The 25,773-nt window shown below is 38.2% G+C and overlaps 3 protein-coding genes and 6 non-coding genes across 12 annotated transcripts in view; 2 read left to right on the forward strand and 7 right to left on the reverse strand.

Moving 5' to 3' along the window:
- The window catches only part of LOC116178913, a 194,765-nt gene extending 185,603 nt beyond the window's left edge, over positions 1-9,162 (forward strand). Inside the window, exons 5-6 of the mRNA XM_031498571.1 lie at positions 6,992-7,201; positions 7,249-9,162. Coding sequence (XP_031354431.1) covers positions 6,992-7,201; positions 7,249-8,610 — 1,572 coding nt within the window. The 3' untranslated portion in view covers positions 8,611-9,162. The remainder of the gene's footprint in view (positions 1-6,991; positions 7,202-7,248) is intronic.
- Positions 1-25,773, reverse strand: part of LOC116178914 — a 195,833-nt gene that overhangs the window by 137,061 nt on the left and 32,999 nt on the right. The gene's annotated exons all lie outside the window — the stretch shown is intronic.
- Positions 653-726, reverse strand: Trnan-guu. The gene has a single exon. It is a non-coding gene; the product is annotated as a tRNA-Asn (tRNA).
- Positions 2,998-3,071, reverse strand: Trnan-guu. Its single transcript has one exon. It is a non-coding gene; the product is annotated as a tRNA-Asn (tRNA).
- Positions 4,791-4,864, reverse strand: Trnan-guu. Its single transcript has one exon. It is a non-coding gene; the product is annotated as a tRNA-Asn (tRNA).
- On the reverse strand, positions 6,255-6,328 carry Trnan-guu. Its single transcript has one exon. It is a non-coding gene; the product is annotated as a tRNA-Asn (tRNA).
- On the reverse strand, positions 6,504-6,577 carry Trnan-guu. The gene has a single exon. It is a non-coding gene; the product is annotated as a tRNA-Asn (tRNA).
- On the reverse strand, positions 6,845-6,918 carry Trnan-guu. Its single transcript has one exon. It is a non-coding gene; the product is annotated as a tRNA-Asn (tRNA).
- LOC116178911 (scoloptoxin SSD14-like) overlaps positions 18,080-25,773 on the forward strand; it is a 36,539-nt gene continuing 28,845 nt past the window's right edge. The window contains exons 1-2 of one of the 3 annotated variants that reach the window (XM_031498568.1): positions 18,080-18,214; positions 18,260-18,423. The gene's annotated coding sequence lies outside the window, so the exon portion shown is untranslated. The other 2 variants (XM_031498566.1, XM_031498567.1) reach the window with 2 other exon arrangements.

A 25,773-nucleotide genomic window follows, 5' to 3' on the forward strand; every position in this document is an offset into this window, starting at 1 on the left:
GGAGAATAATGAAAAGAACTCGAAGAAAAATTTGAGGAATCCGCAGAAAATTCAAAGGAAATCAAAGAAAAAGAAGAATCATAAGAATCCAGAGAGTATGAAGAACCGGAAGAGAAGGATTTCAAAAGGAACACGAAAAACTTTAACAATCTGCAAATCTGGATGGATCTAAAAATCGGAATAAAAAAAAAGATTTCGAAGAATCATAAAAAATATAGAATTTAAAGAACTAGAAAAATGGAGAAAACTGAAAACTCGGAAAAACCTGAAACATCCAAAAAATCCGAAGAGCCTGAAGAAGTTTTGTGTAGATATTTAAAAAATCTCATTCTTTGCAAGGTACCCTCTCCATACGCCATTTTTTACCAAAAAACTCATTAATTGTCAATATTGGCACACGAGAATCGAAAGCGCCGACATTTCATTTCGAACAGAAGAATGCGATAAAAAATAGAAGAAAAAAGGAAGTTACTTAACGTGATAAAGAAAATGAAATTGTTTATATTTAAATGTTATCGTAAACGCTATGGCTCTTGCGTGAAATTGATATTGCGGCATTCCTACACTATCGATATCTATGAAAGTGGTTTATAACTTCCGTTTGATTGCTGTTATAATTTTCTAGTGAATCTCGCAACGGTAAAAAATTAAACGCCCCCGGGTGGGCTTGAACCACCAACCTTTCGGTTAACAGCCGAACGCGCTAACCAATTGCGCCACGGAGGCCTTGATAGCCCAGTCCGTATGAGATCAGTTCATCCACAAGTACCTAATCATTTATTACTTATTAAAATTGATGAGACAGTATAAGCGGTGTAATTGAAATTATCTTTCCTCAGAAACAAACCATATTCATTTGTATTTCTTACCTTTGTTCTTCTTGTTTTTTCAAAAAATCAAAAAATGACCGTCCTTCGCAAAAAAGATGACCCTTCGATTGTTTCAGATCCACCAATTTTTTGCATTGTTTTGATACTTCTTACCGTTAGTAAACATTTTTATATTCAAATGATTTTTTTCATATGTCAATATTCCAGAATAATCCAGAAACGTGTTATTTGAAATGGGGATCCAAACAAATCTACCTACTTTTAGTGAAACACTCTGGAATTTAAAAAAAAATAAAATGTCCCACCTTAAATATCGTAAGGGCCTGTAAGTCCAATCCAAGTCCGATCCAAATGAATCAAATGATGGTAGGAGGCGACGGGTGGACGTATTTTTGACATCCTTTGGTTTATTTAGATTATTTGTACATTTTTTGAACCCTTTGGATTTATCATATTATAATTGGTAGTTTTATCCTTTAGGTTCTTCCTATTTTTCGAATTCTTTCGTTTGTTTAAATTGTTTAAATTTTTTCAGTTCTTTGAATTCCTCAGAGTTTTCACATTCTTAAATTTCTTCGGATGTTTCAGATTAGTTCAATAAGGTATTTGGTTTTTCTTCATTTTACAGTTTCTTCAATTACTCGTTTTTCCAAATTTTCGAGTTTCCGGTTATATCAGATTTATGAAATTATCGCATTCAGGTCCTTTTTGATTCTATTTTTTGAAATTTTCCGTTTCTTAAATCTCTTCCAGTACTAAGACTCTTTAAAATACTCCATTTTCGGATGCTTGAAATTTTTCAGTACTGGATTATATTTAATTTTTTCAATTTTCATTTAATTTTTTTGGACGTTCAGCTTCTTCGTGTTGTTTAGTTTCATCAAGACCTTCCGATTTTCATATTGTTCCATTTCTTCGGATATCTCCGGTGTTATAATACTGTATCCAACATTCCAGAAATCCCGATAGACATCGAGGCACCAAGAAAGATTAGTGATCAGTTCCAACTTCGATACGCTTGAGTTATGTTATAAATTATAAGTGATAAATAATAACTGTTATACATTTATTTTTAATTAGTTGTATTAAATAAAGCACCTAATTAAATTTATGTTACACTGGTAACTGGTTATGTGTAAGTGAACAATTAGTGAAAGTTCATGCCAATAGTGGCCAAGAATCAATGGTTAGCCCTCTCGTCATATTTTAAGAGATAGTTACCTTACAAACTTTAATCATTTTCTTCTTTCCAAACAAAATTATTTACTGCCAGTTTGTGGGCGACTGGTCCTTAAATACGATCCTGACTTTTTAAATGCGTTTGAAAATTGAAGGCGCCAATGAATCGCGGGCTGTGGCGTGATTGGTTCAGATTACAGGAAAGATTTTGTTTATTTTGCGTTGTTATATTCACGAGATGGATGTCAATAAAAACATGTAAGTGGGAAGTTGGCTGTTCTGGGAGAACCGTCAGACAATGCGCATTGAACCGTGAGCGACGTTGGGTCAGGCACCTGTGCATTAGCGCAGGGTGGTTTTATAGGTTAGGGCATTAATCGTTTTTTCGGAGAGGTACCCGTAAAATTAAAATCGCTGGTGAGTCAGATTCTTTTCAGCAATTAATGGACAATTCGCGAAGAAATACTGCTGCGAATACGGACAAACTTTTAAAGGATAATTTGCGAATTGGAAACTATTACGGTAGATACGAACAATAGCGGAAGTTTTAAACGTACTAAATTAAATTAAGTAACCCTGAAAACTAGAAGGATTTAATGTTCTAATTCTTCGCACTTCTGTCGAATTTCTTAGATTGGAGATCTCTTTAGATTTTTACACGTTCCGTATTTATGACATAATTCCCCCTTGCTCTTTATCGAAATCTGTGGATGGATGGGCGGTAGAGGGCTCTATGAAAATGAGCCCTTTCCATTATTCTCCTTGGGATTTAAAGGCTCGTTTACACGATGCTACTTGTTAGACAGATAACGTGCTTCAGGTAACCTGCTGTCCCAAAAGTAACAAGCAACTTATATCATTTGTGGGACAGGTTCCGTTTACACGAAGCAACCATTACTTGCCTGACAAATGACTTGAAAGGTCGGGTGAAACCAGACAACCTTACAAGTGGAGTATGTATTTTGGAATCACGCAGACCATAAAAAAGCGCCCCCGGGTGGGCTCGAACCACCAACCTTTCGGTTAACAGCCGAACGCGCTAGCCAATTGCGCCACGGAGGCGTTGATAACCCATACAGAAACAGTGCATTGAAAAGTTATCATTTATTAGTTATTAAAATTAATGATATGAATTGTGTCGTCTTTTTTCGGTTTAATTCCATGCTTTAAGTTTTCCCCAGTAGTCAATTTCTTCAAGTATCCCAAATTTATCAACTTTTTCTCAGACTCGAGATTTCTTTGGTTTCTCATAGGATTTCATGAAATTCAAAATTGTTACTTTAAAAAACTTAAGGTCCTTGAGATTTTCAAATTCTTCAAACTTCTTCAGATTTTCAAAATCCTTCAGAACTTTTAGATTAATTTAATTATTCTTCCTTTCTTCGGATTTTTCCGCTTTTCCAAATTCTCTCTGAAGAGTCTTATGGTCCTGCCCAGTCAGCTGCTTTTCTTCGAATTTTCCTGTATTCAGATTCGTCGAATTGTTTGTATCCTTCTGTGGACACTTCGGATTTGGATGACATAGTTCGATTTCCTACGTTCTTCCTATCCTTCGGATTCTGTTGGTTCTTTAAAACTTTCATAACCTTTCAGGATTTTTTAAAATCTTTCATTTGTTTGGATTCTTCCCATTCTTGTGTTAAAATCCGTCAATTTGTTCAATTCTTTCATTCTTCAGGTCCTCCAGGATTTAAAGATGATTCTTCAAATTCGCGGGATCATTCAAATTTGAGATATTTTGGTTCCTTTGGATTATTCGGCCATTGCTTGGGACGCTTCGAATTCAAGGCAACTATTCCGGATCCTTTAGTTTCTTCTTGTTTTTTAGATTCCTTCGTGTCTTTACTTACATTTTCAATGTTGAACATTTTTCATTTCATCGGATGCATCCCATGATTATGTTTTAGATCCGTCAATTCTTAGGCACTTTGAGCTCTTCCATTTCTGCCTTTTCTGACATTAATTTTCCTACTTGTTCCGAATTTTTCAGTATCTTCAGATCCAGATTTTTTTATTTCTATTTATTTCTTATGTTACAGATTAGTCAATGTTTTCAATTATTTTGATTTCTGAGGTTGTTCAGGGTGAATATTTAAGATTAAGTTTTTCCAATTTTTCAGGCCCTCCAGGTTTTTGGAAATTTTCGAATTTCGATTTTTCAAATTTGTCGGGTTTTTCCGACTCGAGCGCTTCTGATCTATGATTATTGATTGATTATTTCTGATCCTTTAGGTTCTTCACATTCTTCGAAACCTTTTTTTAATTTTTTTAAGTTTATGATTTCTTCAGATTGTTCCGATTCGTACGTGACAGATTCGGCACCTTTTTCAATTTTTTGATTCCTCAGGTTCTTTGATTTTTGAATTTTTGAGGTTCTGAAGATTCTTCGACTTCTTCCAATGTTTTATATTATTAAAAATCTTCAGAATTCATCATGCTTCGAATTGTCCGATTTTTCAGATTCTACAAACTCTTTGAATTTGTCATTTGCTGGGGATTCCCCTTACAGTTCTTTAACTATTCCCTTTGGGTTCTATCGATTCTTCAAATCCTAGGTGAAGGAATAGACTATATGGTTCTATTTTGAAAATAAAAACACGCTTCGCATAAAATGTCGCGTGTATACGAAAAATTATACCTAACCAAAGCAGTGTATGAGAAAAAACCAGCCAAGCAAAAATTCCCTTTGAAAATCGAAAGGTTGGGTGGGACCAGACCATAAAAAAAGCGAAAACCCTCACCAATCAATATAATGGTCAAAACTGTCGCGCAAAAAAATTTCGCCCCCGGGTGGGCTCGAACCACCAACCTTTCGGTTAACAGCCGAACGCGCTAGCCAATTGCGCCACGGAGGCTGTGCTTCTCAATAAAGAAATACAGGGTGGTTCGCCATCAAAAGTCCACTTAAAGCACGAAGGTATATTTCTACTTTTGGTCACCAAGATTCACTGAAACTCCTCAGTTCGTCAAAAGTCTTTCATTGAGTATTTAAAAAATACTTGCTGAAAACCCTATATCTCGAATTCTTCTGATATTTTCCAACAAATGCACTGTATCAGAAAAATAATTTTAAAAAAATCCTATAATCCGATCGGGCGCAATTGTCAATCTAAACCAGTGGTTCTCAAAGTGGGCGCCGGTTAATAAGCTTAAAATTACATAAATTAAAAAAACATTTTTTTAAATTACAGTTCTGTTTTTTAGTTTCTATTTTATTTATTTCTATGGTTCATAATTCATTAATCAATTATATGCTGGTACTGCATTACATCAGACTTTCTCAATCGTATCTTATATTTGGGGTGCATATAGGGTGGTATGGGGAATCGAAAACGTACTATTTTGGTTTTGATCCGTAACCATCTTCAAGGTTGTTGAGGGTGTCAAAAGTTTAAGAGTCATAATGGCTTGAAAAAATTTTTTAAAATTTTTTTGGCATACACTGGCCAAAATGGCTTAAAAAACTCTTTGTGAGTCTCTTTGTTTTTGAGAAGTTTTGAATTGAAAAGTTAAACTATTTATTTTATTTTTCTAAATATCATTTTTCTCTAAAAGTAAGCATCATAGTGAAAAATGTCAATTACAAAAAATAAGTGTCGTGATGAGGTCTACAAAAAGGCTTCTACACTTTTTTGGGTCGGGTTCAAAATAAAGGCGCTAGAGGGCATTTTCTAAATGTTATACTATGGCCACACATAATTGCAATATGACTATTAAAAGTAGTCGGAAAGTTAAGTCAGGAGTTTACCTGACAACTAGTTTTAAATGCATTTGTGTTTAGAATTTTTTTTTGTAAAGACTGCTCAACCTTCATCTCTTTACTAACTGTAAAAAAGCAAAAAAATAATACTAGGAGTGCCGCGAATTTTGGTTAATAATTTTAGTGTGCCGCCAGACAAAAAAGTTTGAGAAACACTGATCTAAACCATCCGAAAACACAAAGGCACATAAAAAAATTTCATCGAAATCCGTCCAGCCGTTTAGGCGGAGTTCAATCACAAACACACGTACATACAGAAGAATATTATATATAAAGATTGAGTACAACAGTTGTGTAGAAGTGACAGGGGATATTAATAATAATAATTAATTACGATACTCCTCAATGTATTCTCCAAAATCAATGGCACCAGAAGCACACATCTCCAGATCCTGGAAATCAAGTACCAAAGTCAACCTGTGATATGGTAACATCCTGTATATTATGATTACGCAAATGACAGACGCAGAACTGTAAAATAAGATCGCCCCCGGGTGGGCTTGAACCACCAACCTTTCGGTTAACAGCCGAACGCGCTAACCAATTGCGCCACGGAGGCTTCACAACCCAACCCAATACTGGGTGTTTCGTAAAAAGGTGCACCCCGCTAAATTTTCCAGTTGAGGTTTGACATTTGGCATGTGCTTCCATCTGCCCTTGAACAGTATCGAAAGTAGGATGTTGATGATCAATACGAAAACCTTCACCAATGAATAATCGGGCGAAAAAAAAATCGCCCCCGGGTGGGCTCGAACCACCAACCTTTCGGTTAACAGCCGAACGCGCTAGCCAATTGCGCCACGGAGGCTGTGCTTGTCAGTAAAGAAATACAGGGTGGTTCGCCATCAAAAGATCCCGAAGGTGTACTTCTACTTTTGATCACCAAGACTGACTGAAACAGAAGACAAAGAATGAAGGTTTCATTGAGTATACTTGAAAAATTACAAAATTTATGTCTCTTAAATAAGAATATGGTTTAAACTAATTGACTGACCACCCTATATTCTTCTAAAACTTTCCAAAAAAGAACAATGTTCTGCCTCAGGAGCGGTATACTCCTGTAGTAAAACATAATCGCCCCCGGGTGGGCTTGAACCACCAACCTTTCGGTTAACAGCCGAACGCGCTAACCAATTGCGCCACGGAGGCTACAGTTTATCACGGGCATCACCGTGACCTTTCAATCGTGCCGATAACTTACAATGTTAATTTTTCTTTTCAGATTCTGGTTGGTTTGGGTGCAGGTTGGGCCGTAACACTGGCGCTGAGTCTTCCTCCATTTTTTACAGTGGGCCCCTACGCCTACAACAGCGGGTTGGGCGCTTGCGCACCCGATTTCTCACTGGGACCCGGTGTGCTATGGTATTCGGCTTTTTACACCGCATTTACTCTTCTTCTGCCAGCTACTCTCATCGTCTGCTGCAATCTTAAGGTAACTAACACCTAATCCGGCACTTTTTAAATTTTTCCTCCTTTCAGATATTAATGATTGCTCGCTATCACAGACATCGGATAGCATCGGCGATTTACGAGGTGACACTGTCGGCACAGGTGACAATAACGCATCAACGAAACCCGTTCTTCGTGCCTACAGTAACGGCACCGTCAGCGGGTGGGCCGAAATTCCGAGGGAAAAGTGCAATATCGACCGTCTTACAATTAGTCGGTTCCTTTCTGTTAATCTACGTTCCTTATTATAGTATTATTTTGTGGGAGGCAGCGACGGCCACACTCAAAAATTCCACTACATCCATCAAAATCGACCAACGCGTTTTGATATTCGCCTCGGTAATGCTCATATGTTCACCTCCAATAAACGGCTTCTTTTACGGTGTCAAAAACAAAACCCTTCGTAAAACATTCCAAAATTACTGGCGTAAAAAGCTGACGAAAAGCGAAGTTAACCAGGAAATTCAGGCGAGGACGCCGTCAACGTGTGGATCACGTCGACCGTCGCTGACTCCATTAGGATTTTTCTCGAAACCGGTCTTAACGCGGAGGCTCTCCGAGGCATTCTTAGACCTGCACAAGGTGATGGGTAGCCCGACGAAGCCAAAGATGAAGCGCATCTCCTCCGAGTTGACGTGGCGACCGAATTCGACTCCCGGTTTGAATCTGTCACCAAGCGAGGAAGACTGCAGGAAGAACATATCACACACTGCCAGCTGCAACACTCTCCAAGTACCACGCAATGAGATCGAAGAAGTTTGCATGATAGTCGACGAGGAAGTCTTACGAATCACCAAGAGACGTTCAATCGACAGACTAACCCGACCATCGCGTAGTAGCGCCAACTTATTCCTCCAAAGAGTCTTTAGGATCGACCAAGAGCATTCCAACAAAAAGGCGACAGTTATCAAAACCGTTTTGGAATCGACCCCCAAACGATCGCCCAGAATTCTCATAACGCGCGCCTTTTCCGAAGAAAGCGACAAGACCACGTCCGTTCCCCCATCACCGGCCAAAGAAATCCTGAACAAAAAACTGTCGTCATCCACCACACTAATCGAAAGAAGATGGCGACAGCTACATTACCAAGACGAGGATAGCGACAACGAGAACTGCCAGACGATGACGATGAGGCCGTTACTGTCATCGGCCGAGCGGGAGAGCAACAGAAGCAGCGAATCGTCGGATACCTCCGATATGTCGACAGGCAAAATCTACATGGCACTAGACTCGAATCACGTGCCCGAAGATATCGAAAATGACGCGACCGAAGACCAACTGCTCCTCTCATGGTCGAAGTACGAGAACGGCGACACACCAACACTCAAAACTAAATCTAGTCTCATAAAACAGTCATTAGTTAAAGGGCAACCTGAAGAAATAGTGCTATAACTAGTATTATTTAGCAATTTAAGTTTTTCAATGTGATGTCCTCGATGTGATATTACCATTAAGTTTAGATCTTTATTTTAAAAATAATGGGACAATTGCGAGAGCAAAATCAATATTTTTGTAAATGTTGCTCGACGCCGCATAAGGCAGGTTACACACCTAAGGCGCGGGGCGCGGTGCGTAGCGTGCCTTGTGACGTTTACGTTTGTCAACTAGTTTTTAAGCACCTCACATTGTGAGTAGCTATCTGTTACGCTTCGCATACAATGCACCTGTTAATACGCAAAGGAGATTACCATTTAAACAATGTTAATGAGATTATGCAAATGTTTAATTAGAGAGGTAAACGTATAACAAATTTATTTTGGTGTAAACAGTTCTTGAAGGTGAATGGAAAAAATTTCGCTGAAATGATTAAAAAAAAACAGTTTACAGGGTACATACAATCAAGAGGATAAGGAATTAACAAAATTTACATATCGCCTCCCGTCAGTATTTCAAGTAATCGGCATAATTGTATTTTAAGCTAGACAAATACAAACTCAAAACGAATGTGTTTTTAATTAATATAAGGTTTTAATGAAGTAAGTTTGTCTACAGCAAAATAAGCAAATAAAATGTTGTTGCTCCAAAAACAAAAAAACCCGCACGATGCAATAGTTTTGCCATAATATGGAAAAACGTCAAACATTGACAGTTTTTTTTGTTACTTTGACACATTTGCGCATGCACGATTCTGCCCAAAATCTTTTCAGCTCTTCCTTTTATGTCTAATATTTATGGGAGCCTAATAGGTGATTTTGGGATTTACTCATACGCCTCAGATTAAAGTAAGGTGGGTTGACTACGTGTTGATAAGTGTGCATTTCAATAATCTGACGATTTGAGCGTGAAATGAAAGAATGGGAAGGACACACACTTGCAAAACAAACGTTACGTTGACATTCTAGAGCGCTTTGGATCTTTTTCCAAGGAAATTATTCAAGAATAACAAAACTAATCTAATCTGCCGATTTCCACACGCCAAACGCGTGCACCAGTTGAAGAATGCCAACTGACTGCGATTATAGGCGGTCGTGTCATCATTATACGTAAAGCGCTCTAAATATCGGACGCGCTCGAATAAATCCCCCACCATACAAACCGGTAGATTAACTTCCAATATCAGGGACACGTGCGGCATATACACAATCAATATCGACGCGCTCGAGTATTTTCATGTGACTATTTTTGATTGTACACTGTACAGGGTGGCCAAATAAGAATGCGAGGTACTGTATCTGGGAACCTGTCCATCGTAGAGGCTTGCGGTAAAAAAATGTATTACTAAAACGGCCACGAGAAAAACCTGGAAAATATTTTTTTGCGCGATCGGTCATTGCTGACTATTTACCATGGGTGTTTCCATGACAGTACGTAGAATTTACCAGTTGCTATGATTACGACGACGCCAAAATTACTTACCGATCTAAAAACAGAACAGCAAAAATACTTACCGACGCCTTTTTAAAAATCAACAGTCTTACATTACATTTAATCTTTAATTATTGTTAGGTACATTAAACGTACAATTTGTGCTGTTGTTTCCTATAGCAAGACGCTCATAAAGTCATAAAGGAAGTGCAAAGCTAGTAAACTACATCAGACACATGCACATTTTTATGAAATTATTAATTCAATTTTGACAAATAAACTGGTTACCTAGTGATGTACACCATACCACTTCGATCATTTCGATTTATTCTGCTCGTTAATTTCTTAGTTCATATTTATATTGGTTGCATAATATTAATTTCGATCGCGCAAAAAATGTTATAAGCACGTCGAACGTTAAGGGTTACCGTTCTCAGACAATAATTGTCTTCGAACGGTAAAAATCCCTTACCGTTCTCCATACTTAATATACTATTAAGTTTCTGAAATGGCCGCTAGGGGGCGTAACTGCAATCTGGAATCTAAAAAAGTGATTTTTCTGTGAATTCTGATATATTAAGCTAACAAAAAAATGTCCGGTCTTTGAAGACAACGATAATCTGAACATTTTTTGTTTGACAATTTTCCTGTATCTCTAAAAATGAAGTGGTGGGGGGTATTCAAAGGTTTCCGTAAAGAACACCCTGTATCTTCGAAACGACTGAGCCGATTTTAACCAAATTCCAGACTGAGGAAGTGGTTTGCAGTTCGGGTGAGGGTTTCGTGATCGCAAAAATCAACGGAATCTTCGTATGCAACTGTTATGCAACACCAAGATGGCCCTTAGAGTAGCTCCATCAGATGTTGGAAGCACTAACGAGAAGCTTATTGGGCGTAAACCGGTCGTCTTCGCAGGAGATTTTAATGCCTGAGCGTTGGAGGGGTAGCAGATGTACAAACGGTAAAGGATACAGTCTGTTAGAAGCTCTGAACAAGCTGGAAGTATCACTTTCTAATGAAGGTGTCAAATGATCTGATGACAAATATGAATTGGAGGGTGTGCGAGGGGTACGATCCGCTACTGCACAGGTCCACGGAACCATGAAGCGGCACGGAGAACAGGAGCCTCCGAAACAATGTCGAACACGCCGTATTTCGACACGGACCTCCTTGTTAAGGTTCTGCGGTGGGGAGGCGGAGCGACCGTTAGATGAGCTAACAACGGAAACGTTGGTGCAGGCATGTGATGCAACGATGCCTAGAAATAAACGACGCGGCGGTCAGTTTACTGGTGGAACGAGAATCTCAGACCCTCCCAGCTAGATGTCTCAGAGCCAGGAAGCGGGTCCAGAGAGCAAGAGACGCAGCAGACCGAGACATGCGCAGAAATGAGTTCCAAGCGGCTAGGCCGGCACTGAAGCGGAAGATCAAGCTTGACAAGAGAGGTCATGGTGGAGGGACTGTTCCCTACAAACGATCCAGTGTCATGGCCATTTGCACTTCTCCAACTAAGAGCTCATGGGAGTAGCGAAGAAGGTATCCCGAAGGTGGTGTTGAAAGTGTCGATTCTAGCGTCTCCAGACATATTCAGGACAGTGTTGCAGAAATGCCTAGAAGGAGGTCCCTATCCGATCAGATGGAAGATCCACAAGTTACTACTGCTAGAGAAGGCAGGAATGCCGCCGTTAGTAACGTACAGGCCCCTATGCTTGCTGGATACGCTGGGGAAGCAATTTGAGAGGATCATCCTCGACAGGCCGATGAAATGATGAAGTCGACAGTGGATACGGTCCGGACCGTGGTAGCTAAAACGGAGAATGCCAGTCCCGGAATCTTTGTGCAGAATATTGAGCAGTTACTTCCAGGACCGGATGCTGATACACGAAACCGCTGAGGGGCAGAAGACGGCGGACATCACGGCGGGAGTTCCGCAAGGTTCCATTTTCGCCCTAGCGCCTTCGAATGGAAAGTACAACGGCAGTCGTAACGATTGAAAACTGGATGCAGGGAGAAGATACAGATAGCCCACCACAAAATTGAGCTGTTATTGGTCAGCATATGCAAATCGGTGCAGCGAACAGAAAACACCAAGTGTAGTATCTGGGGGTGACCGACTGAACTTCAACAGCCACGTTGATTACGCCTCTGAGAAAGAGGCAATCAACGCGGTAACCAACAACGGATCCAAACAGTAGTAAGTGCCCTCTACTGGATAGCTATTAGACTCCCAAGATGCTTGCCACCAGTAATGCGTAGCATGTCCATTGAAGGTCGGGGGAAGATTGTCCCCGACTCCACTGAGGGATTGTCCCAGAAGTCACCCACCGATCGGCGCTGTAAGATCCGTCCCAATTTTGAGCATAGCCTACGTATTCGTTGCGGTCGCATCGGCCTCCACTGGCAAGGAGTAACTATGACTCTCTTAAAATTCAATCTTCGTATTCGTGTTATGTGAAGTAGGAATGAATAATGGGCCAGAAAATAGACACTTATCGGCCCAAATTGAAACTAATTCCTTTCTGGATTTAAAATGGCTTTCTGATGACAAGGTGCTTTTGGTTGATAATGGATAATTGGCGATAAGAATTTATAAACTGTAGCGCGATCGAAACACGTGCAGTCTAAGTAAAATAATGTTTATTCCGCGTGAATATGAAACACTACATCCTCCCGAAAGCGCACCGATTCTAGTACGATATCGCGTATTTTCCGATGCGAAATTAACAATGTGTGTAGGACAATGCATTCTATTTATTTTTAGAACTCCGGGCTGCGTCTTGCTCACCTACAATATTTTTGATACTAGCCCGCTTGAACGTTTTGATTAACTTAACAAACTTAGCGGACGACTTACACGACTACTGCCTGGCTCTATTTATATAATGCCGAAACGAACCCAACGCAAATTGCGGGACCGCGTCCTCTTTTTCCGCCAATCCGAGAACCCCGATTTGTATCTACCTACTATGCATTTTCAGCTTGGCAAAAGAGCACCACTGATAATCAGACGTGACCCTGCTATCTTAGTAAAAGTCACACATTCTACAAATGCGCACGTTTATCGCTATGAAACAGTACATTTGTCCATATTTAAACGGCAAACTGCGCTCCCGTCACATCACGTTTCCGTCCTTCTGCATCATTGCCACTTTTCTTTCTCATCCAAGACTGCCGCTTACGCACCATCGCGAAAACAATACTGTAAGATTAGAGTTAATTCAGAACCAACGCGTTCAAATTTGATTTTGGGGGTATTTCTCTCAAGAAACTTTTACGTCTTTCGCCGCTTTGAGGTTATGGATGAATTGATCCCTCGCTTCATATAAAAATTTGTGGAGGGTTGCACTACCTAGCACAGGGTTAAAGTTGTAAGAATGATTTGTGCATGTGATTTTGATGATCAAAGTACATACATACTAAAATTATACATGGCGGTTACTACATGGGCGTCAAGGTAATGCATTTGACAGTTTTCTCAACGAATTTAGTACAGCCACCTGACAGCGACGTTGGAAAGTAGATCAAGGTGATCTACCACGTGGTTGTGACCTTGGAAGTTAGGTCAAGGTGAACGTCGCTTGCCACGTTGCTGTGACCTTGTAGGTGAAGGGAATTTGCTTTCAAGGTTATGTCGGTCGCTACCTGGCGGTGACTTTGGGAAGTAGGTAGAGGTGAAGCTCAAAGGTAACTATTGATGAAAGGTCGCTCATTCCGCTACTGAAGGTGACATTGGAAAGTAGATCAACGTGGCGTTCAACTGACCGAATTCAGCTTTCTTTAATCCAAGTGATCGTTTTCTAGACTAGAGGTCAGTTTTGGAGGAGAACACCGCACCAGGTAATTTTTGAAGAATGTTGGATATAAAAGAAGAAAGTTCGATGGGCATTCTTGAAAAATTATTACTGCAATGCTGAAGGTTTAATAATTTGAGACCGAGCCTAAGACCGGAAGATGTGGGGGGAATACCCCCCCCCCCCCCCACAACGTATACATCACAGAAAGAGTTCCGAATCTCTTAATGACAATTCGCGGAATATTTCTTTCTGGAAATCTTATTTTTTTAAATAGCAGTAGAAAGTGTAGAAAAATGGCATTTGATGAAAAATTTTCTTTTTACCATAAAGGACCAAATGTGAAAGTAGAAGAAGCCTTAGCCTGTGTTCAAAACTTAACTCCCGACGCGATTTAGTTTCTCTGAAATCGTTAGTTAGGGGTAGTATGTTCCATAAAAAATAAGTACTTTCCAAATCTGCAATAAAGTAAGGGGTTTTCCATTAAAAAAAATAATAATGGATGTATTGTTCAACAGCTGAAAAAGGCAATTAAAAATAACAGTTTTACACGCCACTCGAATACAGCACGTCACTGGTTGCCCAAAAATATTTTAGAAAAATGACGACGGTGATTGTGCACAATTTTGCTCTTGCATTTTAATAATAATAATAATAATTATTATTATTATTACTCTTCTCATCTCTTTTCCGACTCTTCTCTTCTCTTTTCGCTTCCCTTTCCCTCTCCTATTACACTCTCCTACCACTTCTAACCAGTTCTTCCTCTCTTTGTCTGCCTAACTGCGTTCTAAGGACTAGAACACCATCGTAAGAGTACATAAGTTTATAGGAAAAAGGTCTTTGGTAGGTGTTTTTCGTTGTTGGGGGTACATCATACCCCCAGACCCACCGGTGGTACGTTCTGCCTCATATAATAGGGCGAAAAAGAGACACGTCACTCTAGTCAGAGAAACCAAAAAATCATACTACCAACGAAAAATTTTTGAAAGTGACAACCCCACAAAAACGTGCTGGAATGTGATTTCAGAATTCAGACGAAAAGACAGCGGTCGGGCAGATATTAACATTCACATCGACGGATCCATATGCTATGGCCCTCTAAGAACTGCCAATTACCTTAATAGGCACTTCTTACTGGCTCCTGCCACAATAAAAAACCAAATAGGTAACCGTGCGAAACGCTGTAATACCCCACAACAACAAAGCGAAGTGTCGACACAATCGCACTCATTATTTCTTCATCCAGTAACAGAAGGCGAACTCCTCCCATTAATAAAGCGTTGTCTAAAAAGCAAACTCTCGAGCGGCTATGATGACATCCCCACATTTATTATAAAGGAAATTTTACCCGAGATAGCTAGCCCCTTGGCGTACTTGATCAACTTATCATTCTCAGAAGGAGAATTTCCGAAAGCATTGAAGGTCGGTAAGGTACTACCCATTCACAAAAAAAATAGCACTACCGCCCCGGATAACTATAGACCTATCACTATATCATCCGGGTTCTGCAAAATCTTTGAATATTGTTATTTAAATCGTCTAAATAACTATATAATCAAGCATAATATCCTGACACCTAATCAACATGGTTTTCGATCATGTAGATCAACAAATTCTGCAATCTGGAAGTTCTACGAGAATGTTATCTCAGATGTCGAAAAAGGAGAGTGTCCAGTTGCAATATTTTGTGACTTGAGTAAAGCCTTCGATTGTGTAAACATTGAGATCCTTTGCAACAAACTTGATACGTACGGTATACGAGGCGTGGCTTTGAGGTGGTTACGTTCTTTTCTTTCTGAAAGAATCCAATACGTCGCTTTGCAATATCACAAAGACGGAATAAAGTGTAACATAAACTCAAACCATGTCCGTATGAATATGGGAGTACCCCAGGGCTCAATTTTGGGTCCTGTCCTCTTTCTACTCTACATCAATGACATAGAGCGAGCCTACTCTACAGCTAAATTCACCCTATATGCTCATATGCTGGCGATACGTCACTCCAACTCTCGGATAAGTCACAAACGGTCCTTGAAAATAAATGCTGCGAACTTCTGCAAAGCCTCTCCAATTGGTTTTCTCACAATGACTTGTACTTTAATGTAGCCAAGACCCAAGTCGTCAGATTTCATCATCCAAAAAAGCACGTACAACAGCTAAGCTTATCACTTAATAACTTGCCTCTCTTACAAACTAACAAGGTCAAGTTTTTAGGGGTAACAATTGACGAACACCTGAACTGGAAAGCACACTGTACCGAATTAGTTAGTAAATTGCATTCTACAATATTTCTAATTAAAAATCTGAAACATGTGCTAACGCTACCACAAATAATAAACCTCTATCACAGCGAAATATCCTCACGCTTGAGATACGGAATTTGTTATTGGGGTCATTCATCGTTCGCTAGTAAGGTATTAGTTGCCCAAAAAAGATTGTAAGACAAATTGCTGGCGTTAGTTGTACAACGTCATGTAGACTAATTTTTAAAACTTTTCAAATATTAACAGTACCAAGTATGCTAATATATGAACTTAGTATCTATGTCTTCGCAAACAAGAACGATTACACCTTAAAATCGGATATACACAACCACAACACCAGGACAAAAGACAACCTGTATCTCCCGAAAGCGACATTAAAAGTATCGCAACACTCTCCTGCGTTCCTGGGTCCACAAATATATATTACTCTACCGCAATATATAAAGAGTTCTTGTAACCTGCAGCAATTTAAATGTCAACTTAAAAGTTACTTAAATGAAAATTGTTTTTACTCCATCGCCGAATATTTCAAATTTCGTAATGAAAAGTAGTATGTTGAATTGTCTATTTTATGTATCTATTGTTTGTCATAGTTTATTGTCTCATTAATTGTTTGTCATATACCTATACTTGACGCTTCCTATACAATATCGATAATTGTCAAAAGGAATTATAAATAAATCTAAATCTAAATCTAAATCTAAATCAAATCTAAATCTTCTCTGGCAGCGTGGAGAAAAGGATCTGCTAATCATTACCCAACAACTGCAAAGGAGCGCTGAAGTCTAAACGGTTTGTAAAAAGTCATTCTGGGAGGGTATGGAAAGGGGAATGGTCTGGGGCCAGCAACGAAAAATTCCCACCAAAACCTTTTCCCTTACACTTTTTGCGTTTTTAACACCCGCACATTAGTGAGGAAGGTATTGCGTTGGGGTAAAAAATGACCAACCACTTTTTTTATGAAAATACACGTTTCAGAGCACCATGAATCCGAATCAAACAAAATCTAGATTCCGTCGGTCGGTCTGTACTCTCATTCCCAACTAAACGGATGACCGATTGGAACCAAATTTGTTACACATAAAAAAGGGAGAGCTGAAAAGATTTTGGGCAGAATGACGCATGCGCAAGTATGCGGGTGGTATCTACAACAAACTTTTTAGTTACAATTTCGCCACTTTATGACAGTTAATTCAATCTGCCACGAATTATTTAGTACGCTACGAATATAACGCCGTTTTTTATCACTTTCGGCCAGCACATTTACTTACCCCTTCGAAGGAAGTCTTTAAATATTTAGGTTTGCAACTCCGCATTCAAACTTCACACCGAAAATCCAAATTCCCTTTCTAATAAAATGACTCGAGATCTGTCCTCCATTGTTGAGAGACTTCATCTGTTATTTTTTTCACAGCTGAATGACCCCCTCTTTAACTACTAGAATTGTTTCCCACGCCCATAAATGGCGAATTTCCTTCCAAAATGGCGATGTCTAATTTTTTATTGGTTAATGTCTTTTACTACTACCAATCCGGAATGACAAAAAGCCCACGCAATTTAAAAAAAATGCGCATTCACCAATCTACACGCCCGTGGTTTTATTGCGCTCAGCTCAAAAATGCAATTTTATATGTCCATTAAAAAGGATGTAATTTGATACTAAACCGAAACTGTAAGGAAAAATGAATTATGTAGAAATAACGCATATCCCGATGATCGCAAACATCCATTGCGTTTCTTTACTTCAATAAAGACGAGTATTTGTCGGGAAGACACTTCTGAATAGTATTATACCTTTAAATTTTCTTAATTTCAGGGTAAAAATCCATCAAAAGGCCGGTGTTCTTGTGCAAATTCTATCTCAATACATCAATCCCCTTCCACCTAACGTCGCAAACTAAGTCATGTTAGTGGACCGATTATAATCAGCGTTTCACGTTGTAAATCAAGAACACCCACTCCAACCCACTACTCAAAATAGCGACTTAGATGTCCCTCGAACTGTAGGTGGTACCGTTGTGTGAAGAATGACTCAATGGTAGTAGTATAGATTGAAAAAATAGTGGTCCACATTTGAATCCTAGAGTATCGCCGCTCACAGGCACTCGTAAGACAAGCACCAGGAAGTCTTGAGTGAGTTATGGACGGGAACTAATAAAAAATTTATTATTTCCGTAGGACGTTTAAATCGAGATTTTACAACGACCAGATGTGCAAATTAGAAATCCGACAAGTGCGAAATTGTCTCACGTGGTGATCGTAACGTAAATTACAGAGCCGGTCTTCGATGAGGTAACCGTATTATTCGCCACGGAATTCCAAGTGCTAATAAGAGCCGGCAGGTACGTTTTCTGTTGTTGCTCGTTTCCTAGTTAATTACCAAACCAGTTGCACTCGAGACGCGGGATTCGCATGGCGCAAAATGCGTATACGGAATACGCTTAAAAAATAGTTTCTGTGTGACGACTATAATTTTTTTTTCTTTGTCTTCTGTAGGTAAGTTGGGCCTTTCTTATTGATCGAGATCGGCGATTGCGTAACAGAACAATATAATCGATGTAAATTAACGAAAACCCATCGCATACAAGGACGGATGATTAATTCCTAATTAGAATTTATAATGAATAAGCTCTAGGTCATATGTCAATGCTTTGTGATATACCCTCCGTTTTACGGGCACAATCTCGGTTTTAAGCAAATTAATCGGAAAGGAAAATACAAATCGATACGTAAATCGCCCACGAATACTATAGTGCACCCACATTCAAATTTTGCCAATAGCGTTTACGTCAAGAAAATTAAATGAGTTTTTTTATACTTCCACTCAAAATATTCAAGAAAGATTATACCTAGTGTTACCGCCCTTTGGAACGTAGTACCTATAAACACAAACTTTCCAGTATACATATCTAAGAATTTCCATACAATTATTTACGAAATAATGGCAGCTTGATAAATGCATTAGTCATGCATAATACCAAAATTGAACTTTGCAACTTGAAACGTACTCATATTCCATAATGGATGAAACTACAAAAATAATAATAAACAGTGATTGAGACAACCCTCGATATAATTAAAAATGAAAAGGTTTCTTGGGCGTCGAGGCAACACGATTTTGGTAGCTTTTCGAATAAAAATAGTGCACAAATAAACACTGATGGGTAAATACATAATATTATCCATGCGGTTCCATGGCTCGGATTCGCCTCGTAAGGTAACATCGGACGTAAGTATTTATTGGACATCAATTCCAAAGTTTCTCAAAGAGCAGAATTATTTTTTCTACAGGGTGTGCCACGACGAATGTCGGCTATCTATATCTCGAAAAGGAGACCTCGGGAATATTTATCGAGTGTGTGACGCTTTTAGTTATACCGGAAATTGGTGATTTTTTAAATGGAACACCCTATAAATTATTCCATTTTTAGTGCATTTTTGAAAAAAAAATACGCTATTATATTCGTTTTGGTTGGCTGACCGGCTGTCCGGGTGAGATCTCAGCAACTACAATAGCTAGAGACTCAAAATTTTCACTAAAAGCTTTCTGCTATAGTGTAGATGTGCAGGTTCTAGTCTATTTTGAGTTAGATTACTTGTGAGATCGATAATTTAAGAAAATAATGGTTTTCGGAGATGCTATAATGTTACCGTCATATAGCGCTACCTGTATAAAAACTTATGTCCATGAACCTAGCAGAGCAAGGCCAGCAGAACACAATCAAACATATTGCATAATTAGGTGCTAATTAAGTGCCCTATTCCCGAATTAAATGCTCCTTTTTTTTTTAAATTATTACATGTCTCGGGAATAGGACACTTAATTGGCACCTAATTATAGTTAGTTCACTTTTCATTTTCTTGGGTTTTAACGGTAGTGTTCTGCTGAGTTCATATGAAGATGGCATAATATGTAATAATTTAAAAAAAAAGGAGCATTTAATTCGGCGATAGGGCAATTAATTAGCACCTAATTATACAATAGGTATGTTTAATTGTGTTCTGCTGACCTTGGTCTGCTAGGTTCATGGACATTAAAAACTTAATTATTTACTTTGTGATTTGTTTTACAAAATAAAGACGTACCCGCACTTGAAATTAAATAAAATGAATTATTTAACGTAGCCAAAATTACTCGTGAGATCGATAATTTTAAACTTCGCTAATAAAATACTGACCTATTACCAAAAATGCGCTTTAATCATGCATATGCTGATTTACAACTTGTTTTACATAAAATTCTATGTACATTTTATGTATAATGTCCAAATGTAAAAACTCGTTTTTCATCTAAAATGCACCCATAGAGAGGTAGTAGGGAGTGCCGCTGCCTCGAGAAAATTCAAGGCTGTGTTATAACTTTAATTTTTTTAATAAAAAGAATTGCGCTAAACGAATCCAAAGAAGTAGCAATCTAGTAATTGCAACGCTTCGGAATAATCCGAAGAAGCTGAAGAATTAAAAAAAGTAAAAAAGGATCTAAAAAATTATCATAATCTGAAGAAACCTAATGGATGTAAAAATCTGAAGAATTGGAAGGGGGTACTTTCAAAGGGCTGTTGGATCGTCTCAAAATGGAGTGTCAGAGAAAACAAGTATTCCCCTAAAAGTAGTTCAAATGCGCTATATCCGCACAATTTTAAAATGACTTCGCAAAAGTACAGGGTGTCACATTTTCGACACTTTCAAAGGGTATCTCCCTAATTGTTAGTGCTACCAAAAAAGGCAATGTAGGGCGTCATGCGCTCTTTTTAGTAAAATCAAAATTTGAAAATATTCGCTCGCTTAAGAGATACGGGGGAAAATTTAAAATTGGCGTAATTTCAGGATGGCCCTATATTTTCTTAGTTGAAAAAGATACAGAAAAATGTCTATTACACAATTTGATCGTTGAATAATCTGCCGTTTTCAGATCAGGTAAACAATCTACCGGGCTTAACTAACCTCATTTTTTACATCTAACCTAAAAAGATAAATATAACACAAAAAGATTCAAGAAACATTTTTAAAATTTAAAAATTCTAAAATCTTTTTGTGAAACTTTTAATCCCATCGATTTTACGCTGGTTGCTGAGGCCTGTTTTGAGGTTTGAATCAAAGTTTGTATTTTTTAAATGCAACACTGTATATGTTAACGTAAATTTTTTGTGTTCTTTTTTTGTTTTGTTTATTGTATTGTATCCAAGGCAGCTGATACCAATGAATAAAAATGGCTGAAGGTAGAAATTAAAACCAGAATTAAATATTTTTGAAAAATATAATAGGGTATGCGCCCTAATATAACATACTGAATTGGCATGGTATTATATATTGTATGTTACAGTAAATAAGACTATACATTTACAAACATCCATGCCCGAGCTCGGATTAGAACCAGGGACCCTTAGTACAGCAGTCGAGCGTCACTAAATTGCGCCACACAGGCCGGCTAATAAGTAATATACTTCTATATTTCAGTACTGTCTGTTTTGGCGCATACTGTATATAATTATATAAATAAAGGCCGCCTAGAACACATTCAAAATTCACGCTATATAATGCACCAAGAGACATTTTCCGCAATATTGCATTTTTCCTTTTGACATCACCCGTAGATGTGTCTTGTCCAGACGTTCAATTTGCCCATTTGCAATAGATATGCCTCCTATAGACTAATAGACTAGATTAATTTTGTCTGACCGTTTTCGTGATATTCGCTCCTAAAGTTTTAACATCACCAATAGATATATTTCGTCCAGAAGTTCCAATCACATTTTGTAAGTACCTTTCTCCGACACTCCACTCTGAGGAATTACTACTTTTAAGAAAATGGTCCTAGAGTCCTTTTTGCAATATGTAGCTTATACTTTGAAAGTGTGTCAGACAGCTATCAAATTTCATTGTCTGTAGCCCCCCCCCCCCCCACGAACTATTCCTTGAGATGCTCTTTTTGAATGTGAAACGTGCATAACTTTTACATGCGACAACCAACTGGTCTCAGAATGTGCGTACGCATGCCTTTAGTGGTGCCAAGTAACATTTTTGCAAATGGGGGAGGAACTAGGAGGGGGGGGGGTACATACACACGTTTTACCTTCATGGTATTCTAATGAAAGGTCTCGCCTAAATGAATTGGTTTGTACACACTATAACCTGCGCGACTCCTTTCCAAGATCAATAGGTGACCGGGAGGAGGAGGGAGTGGGTAGAAATTAATCTTTCATGGTATTCCAATTAAAGTTCTCGAGAAAAGGAACTGTTTTCTATCACTATCGCCGTACTTTCTGACTCATTATCAAAAGGGGATTTGGGGGGAGGGGGGGCTGTTTTACCCTTCATGGTACTCTAATGAAAGGTCTAAACGAAAGGAATTAATTTCTACCAAACATACCTCGAAAGCGCTTTGTCGGAGAACAGTACCCACAAAGGCAAAATGAATTGTGTGGACGAGACATATGTATCTATCTAACAAGACGAGACATATTTATTGGTGAAGTCTCCCCATTAATGATTTAACAAGAAAGAAACATCGATACTACCTTATAACCGAGCTTATAACGCAACCATTTACTAAGCTATTTCGGTTTAAAAAAATGCGCTTTCACAGTTTACACTTGTTTTATACAGTGAGCGGCTAAAATATGGAATAAATTCACTTAAAAATAAGGTGTTGGGCGAGGTGTTGGGTTAAAAAAAAATTCGCACACTTCATAATAATTTTTTGCAGTAAACAGAAAATATACAGGGTCCGTGAAAAAGTGTATTTTGATATCAGAGCTGATTTTTTAAATGGAACAGTATTTCTTAAAATCGCAATTTTCGCATTACTTTTATTATGCGTAAAATTCGACACAGAATTCGAAAATGGATTTAAAAAAATCAACTTTGGTAACAAAAGCTACTTTTTGACACACCCCTGTATATTTTCTCTTTAAAATGCGCAAGAAAAAATTACGTACGTGTGTGAGCATTCTTTTTAAACCGATCATCTGATTTTCAAATGAATTTATTCCATATTTTAGCCGCTCACTGTATACAACCTGTTTTCCTCAAGATGTAACCGTCCTCCGGTTTTTTTCCGAGAAACTAAATTGCGCTGGCGAACGGAAATTTTTGATTCGCCTTTGCCAAATGTCATATTTCTTTGAAATTTCAAATTGCACCCCCAAAAACAAATTGTAGTTCTAATATAGAACATGTTAACCATATGCAGGGTCGCTGATAAGTCTGGAAACGGTCGATTATCGGGCAAAATATGCAAGGTATAAAAAAATGTATACAAAAGATTTGAAGTTATTTAATGTCTACTAGGCAGTATAACGTCTTTCGCTATAGAAACCGTTGCACGTCATTGATTTGTGTATCAATTTCAGACATATGCTGCAACACTGCAACATGTACAAAAAAAAAACAAGTGTGCGAAATCTATAGAAAACTTGTCTGAAATTGATTCATAAATCAATGACGTGCACCGGTTTTTATAGCGAAAGACGTATAGTAACTTTACTTGGTCATAAAGGCGTGACACACTAATATTGCATTTTTTTAAATGGAACGCCCTGTATATTATTCAATATTTCAATGTTTGTCCCAATTTTGAGCACAATTTGTAAGAAACTCGATAGCCCGGAAACGATTGAATTTAGGTACATTATGCCTATTAGGTACAAATTTTTGCTTAGAATTTAGAGAAGAATTGAAATATTGAAAAATATACAGTGAATAGACATTGAAGAACTCCAAAATTTTTGCATAAAACATATTTGTGATATGTTGTATATTTTCGCCGATAATCACCGTTTCCAGACTTATCAGCGACCCTGTATACAACTTTTATTTTTGTTTAAATGGCAGATTTGGGTACGGAAAAGCACGTTTTTCTACAAATTGGTGTTTCGACTTTTTTTTTTAGTTTTTCAGTTTCGGCCACCCTGAGCTATCATTTGTTTAGGGGGGTGTCATTTGAAATTTTAAAAAACTATGACATTGGGCGAAAGTATAGTAGAATAGGTCTTCGCCTGTGCCTCAATTCAAAACTTAACCGCCGGCGCAATTTAGTTTCTAAAAAAAATTCAAAAAATGGCTAACTTTTGAAGAAAAATGGTTATACAGCGTAATATGATACATAAAGAAATAAGTACTCTTTAAAAATCATATCCAATTATTCAAAATACAGGGTGTTCCATTACAAAAACGTAAGTTTGATACGCTACTGGAATACAGCACGATATTAATTGTGCACCATTTTGCTATTTTATGGTAAAGGAGGTCGGAGGAGTCTACAGCCTGTATAGTAAAATTGTCAATATTGGGAGTCTTTCTTTCAGAACTCTGATTTTTTTGCATTGATTTTTCACGGAACTATTTTAATGACTTGGCAAAAAATTGTTGATGAGATCTTTTCAAAACTTCACTTTTGAAGCAATGGAGGGCTGCGTGAAGTTGCCTCCGTATTTTCAAAATTAATTTTTCTAACTTAATTGCCGGAACTCTTTCTAATTTGCCAAGAACTCGCTCCAGAATTCTAATTAACCAATTGGAAAATTTTATGAACATTTCTGAGAAGCGATTTTTGGATATTTGATTTTTCTAAAAATCAAGAATGCACATGGTACTTAACCGTTCTCAGAAAAAGAAGTTGACTACCAAGAATATTTGAATGTCTGAAAATACAATTGGACCAGGCACTCCACCTTGTGGAACGCAATCCTACCTCATTTGCATACAGATGGCGTTCCTCGGAACAGCTTAATCGAATACAGACCATACGTAATTTCCGGATGATAGTGCATAGTTTCTCGCTAACGGAATGCATTTCTTACCCATTGCACAGTAACCCAAATTTAATCAATGTCACCGATCAGGTGTGCAAGGTGCAACTGTACCACCTTATTGCCCAACATAACGATGTCGTTCGTGATTTCAGTAACGCTTGTAATCTCTCCAAGGCGGTTAAAAACATCGTAATTAAGTCAAGGTCATCCTTGATTAAAAAAAGAGCAATACACATTTTTTCCCATTTTAGCATAAAACTTGCTAAAGACGGATAAAACACGACCCGTGTTTTTTCAAGCATTACCAACACTAATTTAATTTACATACATTTCAATGTTTACAAAAAATATCCTCACGTACGATGTTCACTGTTGAGACACCGTTCTTCACGTGACGTCGTCGTCGCAAGGCAATATTCGTAAAATCCCTCCCAAAACGGATACGCGTTGGGAAATACGATTTTCGAACCATATCAAAATTGGGCGATTAATGTACGACGCGTGTTGAGTGACGCTTTCTCTTTCTTAAAGAGCAAGGTAAGATTTTATAAATACGATTATGTCATCTGGGAAATTTTCGAAATTTCTCTCCCGCGATCGCGGCGTGCTGTGCAAGGTCAATGTTAGATCACAGCAGCAAAGATCTTTATACGGCGCGCATATCTTTGATTAATCGGACCCTTGCCTAAATTGCAAGAGGGTATTTTTTATTGGGAACCGGCTGTGGTGCAATACTTATCACCGTGGTAATTAGATAAAAAATTTAAGAGTCCCGGAAATGTCTCATCCTGATAGACCGCATCCCTTTTCCTTGCTGTTCATTTCCAAATTGTCTCTAATTTGGTGTGCTGTGGGACAAGTACGTCCAAGATCTTGAATTCCTAATCCCTTTAAGAAGTGGGATCATTTCTACTACGTGCGGTAAGTCTTCTCACGAAA

Source organism: Photinus pyralis, unplaced genomic scaffold (genome assembly GCF_008802855.1).
Source record: "Photinus pyralis isolate 1611_PpyrPB1 unplaced genomic scaffold, Ppyr1.3 Ppyr1.4_LG8, whole genome shotgun sequence".
NCBI lineage: Eukaryota > Metazoa > Arthropoda > Insecta > Coleoptera > Lampyridae > Photinus > Photinus pyralis.